At 33.2% G+C, this 4,392-nt stretch overlaps 1 protein-coding gene across 1 annotated transcript; it reads right to left on the bottom strand.

Moving 5' to 3' along the window:
- Positions 1 to 946: 946 nt before the first annotated feature.
- LOC141676464 (uncharacterized) lies at positions 947 to 3,606 on the bottom strand. The gene is made up of 3 exons (XM_074482117.1): positions 3,401 to 3,606; positions 3,163 to 3,312; positions 947 to 1,171 (listed from the first exon to the last, which is right to left on the bottom strand). The coding sequence occupies exons 1-3, from the start codon at positions 3,492 to 3,494 to the stop codon at positions 1,158 to 1,160; spliced, it is 258 nt and encodes an 85-aa protein (XP_074338218.1). The 5' UTR covers positions 3,495 to 3,606; the 3' UTR covers positions 947 to 1,157.
- Positions 3,607 to 4,392: the final 786 nt, after the last annotated feature.

Below are 4,392 nucleotides of genomic sequence, written 5' to 3' on the forward strand. Positions count from 1 at the left end.
TAATAACGGGCGGTTTAGCTCGGCACGCTCGTGAATCGGCTCGCCAGAAACTCATATAACTCGGCTCGTGACATGCCGGTTCAAAATTCGGCACAAACCGTATATTAAAACGAGCCAAGCACGAGTTGGATTGGATTGAACCGGAACCGGCACGCGATTCGCCACCTGGCTGCCTAACTTTTATTTTTGAAAAATACTATCTTACATTATTTTAAATTTCTAATTTGAAAACTTTTTAAATATATGCAAAATGTTATAAATTTTATTAATTAACAATCATTCATATATATTTGTTGGAAATGGGTGTTTAAAAAAAAGAACAACGAAAATATAAAAAAGCACCTGAATTATTTACCAAAAAAAGAGACATTAACGTTTTAAAAAAAAATATTTGTCAAAAAAAATAGAAAATTCGTGAACCGGCCCGCTAAATCGGCACGCTCGGCACGCAAGAGGTCTTTTCTTTTCCTGTTCACGAATCTCATGCACCAGGTTCCATGTCACGCGCCATCTTGCTCACATGCTACATTGCTACTGCTTCCTAATTAGCTAATAATTTAATTTGCATTATTAAGACTTACCTCTGTCAAATGTCATCTGTCAATTAACTATAATCAAGGGGCATCCTATTAGAAAAAAATACAGTGTTCATATAATTCGGCTCGCCAAATTCGGCAGCCCGGCTCACCGTCTCCCCTCATCCGTCTGCAACTCGTGTAAACCGCCAAAATCATTTAACTCGGGTAAATCGCGGGCCGTTCACGAATTGCCGTTTATCGAACCGGCCCGAACCCGGCACGGCTCGTCTTATCACACGGGCTGTTTACGAGTTCATAGCTAAACGAACCGGCCCGCCGAAAATTCGGCACGGCACGTACGGCACGATCGTGTGGCCACCTCTACGCAAGGGACATATATTTTATAATTTACACATGATGACAAGATAGACTAGAATTTCACGAGCAGACTTTATGGGACTATATACAAACCAACATTTCCAACATCTTGAATTTCAACTTAAGAAGCCGTACAACAAAATTAGAATAAATACTACTAACCAACATTATTAATATAATGTCAAGCAACTTGCAAATGTACTTTACCCACATTTCTCGTCCTTGGCTGCCAGGGGAAGTGCTTTACTTCAAAAAGGGATTTCATTCAGGAGTACCTGTAGATAGGCATCAACTCTGGTCAAAGCATTTTAATTAAAATAAAAAATAAATAATAAAAAATGCTTCTTCAGTTACAATAAGAAAAAATGCAAGTATAGAGAAGAAAGTCATATGGCTGTCTTGGGATACAATAACTTAAGAATCGAGAAGCCAAAGGCCAATTATTATTGGTTCTAGTCCTGGAAAATACAGTGTTGCATGAAAATGCTCTCCAAAGATTACTGAAATAGCTAGTTTCACTTCGCATCTCTCGGTTTTGATCAATTCTCACTTTGGGTAAACCTATTTCTCAAGTGGACGTATCACATACACTAATCTTATAGTTCTCTGTTCTCCATTTCTTAGCATAAATCAGTCCAAAATTATGTTCACCTCAACTTTGCAGAGAATTGTTTAAGAATACAAATTTCTCAAGGACACACTGCATGACTTTTTCCCAGAAAAGAATCCCAGCCCCATATAACTCAAAGAAACACAAGTGAATCTGATGCCATCTTCCATCGTCTCTCATCTCTCTACTTCTGCACTCACATAGTATTTCCATTTTAACAATGACCCTTTTAAAAGAAAAAGATTTCTTTCCCCAATCATAGAAGTTCTAATTAGCAACCAAATAAGCTAGGATAAAGGGAGAACTGCATACCTTTTAGAAAATACATCACTCATAATTAGAAACAATAATTTTAGCTTTAATTGGGTAAATAAATAAGATATCGATGTTATTGTGGCCAAATGGTACCAAGTCAAGTGACGGGGCAAGCATATCAGTCTGTCTCTAGAAACTCGAATTATAACAATAATTACATTATATAGTGAATGGTTACAGAGATCTGGAAATATTAAAAAGCAAACCCGTAACAGCTAACTATTCTAAATGGGTGTTCATTTACTAAATATAATACACGGATAAGGTAGTTGATTAGACATTTTCACATAAACTAATACAGTTTTTTTACACAAAGGGCAGGTGTAAATCTCAATTCTTTCTTTATCTTTTTTACTTGATCTTTGTTGCTCCTCGTAATTCCCTTCGAAAAGCTACGAGACCTAATTCGCAACTTGTGATAGATAAAAGGGATTCAAGAACTAGGGCACGAGAAGGAGAGACATATGTGCCAAATATATATATTTAAAAAATACCACAAATTAAGGGAGTCCAATTATACATGTCTCACTTTCATTTAAAAAAATCCTATAAATAAATAATTAACTCAAACTCTAAGCAATTCTCTGGAATAAAGATTAAAAAAAATAAGAGTTGAGAATTGAGATGAAGAGTAATGTATAACCTGAAAAACAATTTTGAACACCAATCTAAATTTTCTAGATGATGTATTAAATATGAAAACCTTAATATTGAATACCTGAGAAATAGTATTGTGAAAAAGATCTTGGTAATGTGTGTGACAGAGTTAAACCGAATGAAAGGCTCGAAAGTCCATAAGGAATATCATAATGTTCGAGAGAAACAGAAGTCCGGTTTATGTAGTTATTGTAGAGTTCAAAATGGTTTACGGGTAACTGTAATTATGTCCGACTTGAGAAAGTCAAAAAATTTTGAGTTCCAGCTTACATTTACAAACCAGTAGTTTGTAATTTTGTCAACCAAATTAGTTTCACATTTCAACAAATATCAATACATTGATTGTGATAATATCCAAATTTGTTTGAGTTGTTACTTATAATGAATGCCTTCAGTTCCAACAACAGTGGCCTGCTATCTTCTTCCAATATGATAATTTGTAATCCTAACCGCCCAATTATCCACTAATTAGTTCAAATGCCGAAACTATTCTTCCCCGAATTACAATGTGTGTGTTTTTTTTGAAATTTCAATCTACCAACAATGTTGATACTGGAAAAGTACCAAATGCCCCAAATTACAAAAACCTCAAATCAGGCAAAACTAGCAAAAGCAAACAGAAGCGGCAAAAGTATCCTAGAACGATCATGGAGAATGTAAAGAAATAGACAGCGATGTAGATACCAGATGAATTAGGGGAATTTAAAGAATTGTAGAATTTGGAAAGACGACGACGAGAAGGGGGTTTAGGGGTGAATGTTTTCTTGCGGAGACCAAAGATTTCTTGAACAAGAGGCACGTGTACTAGTACTAGCTTCCATGCCAAATACCAACCTGATTTCAGACAACAAACAAACCTGATCATTAATTCAATTTTAAGCAGATTATCTTGGAAAAATAACAACATAACAGATATACATACCCAGAATAAGTAAAGAAAACACAAATACGATAGCTAGAATGGGACGGAGAAAGAGTAGATTTATACGATCCCAATTTGATTCACCAGCAGCCATAACAGGGTGATTCTCTGGATTGTTATTATCAGGATGATTCACCGTTTGACTTGTGCTTAATAGTAATATTCAAACAAAACCCCAAATATTTTACTGGGCTTCAATCTTAAAATGGACCCTGTAAGCCTAGCGGAAATGCATTAAAACCGGTGATATAAAAATTGGGAATCCCAGAAAATCGGTAGCTATCGATTTAGGATTAATTGAAAGTACGGCATTACTCGAAAAGATTAATCGGAGTAAAAATCGGATGTATTATGATATTAAATTATATTTAATGTATTATTATGATTATATTAGTTATTTATCAACAAATATATATTTATTATATCATAATTTCTATAATTATTCATTTATAAATTAATATAGTATTTAAATTTTAATAAATAATTACATATACTGCAATTAAGAAAAATTCGTAAAAATAAATCGAATTTCAAAGATCGAATCGGTCTGATATTTTGTAGGGGATTAATCCGGGATTAGTAGGGGATTTTTTTAAAAATCTGGGATTTTTAGATCACTGGTTAAAACACATTTTTACTTTAAATATAAAAACATTTCTTGGTATTGTCAAAAAAAAATATTTCTTGGTGTAATTATTACTTTAATAATGAAATTTAGTAATTGGATTTTTTTTAATAAATTATTATTATTTTTTTAAAAAGAAGTAATCTATATTAAACTATATTAACTGGAATAGGATATAATATGATTCAACGGTTATTTCTTATTTTGATTATTTAAAAATAAAATTAAATAGTATTATACATCTACTAAAATACCAAATTGCTAAACTACTAGATATAGAATATTTATCCTGTTAAAACAAGACCCGACTAATCCCGCCAAACTACGTCCACACCATAGTTTCTTACCAATGATTTTATTATTTTAA

Source organism: Apium graveolens, chromosome 8 (genome assembly GCF_009905375.1).
Source record: "Apium graveolens cultivar Ventura chromosome 8, ASM990537v1, whole genome shotgun sequence".
In the NCBI taxonomy this organism is placed as follows: Eukaryota; Viridiplantae; Streptophyta; class Magnoliopsida; order Apiales; family Apiaceae; genus Apium; species Apium graveolens.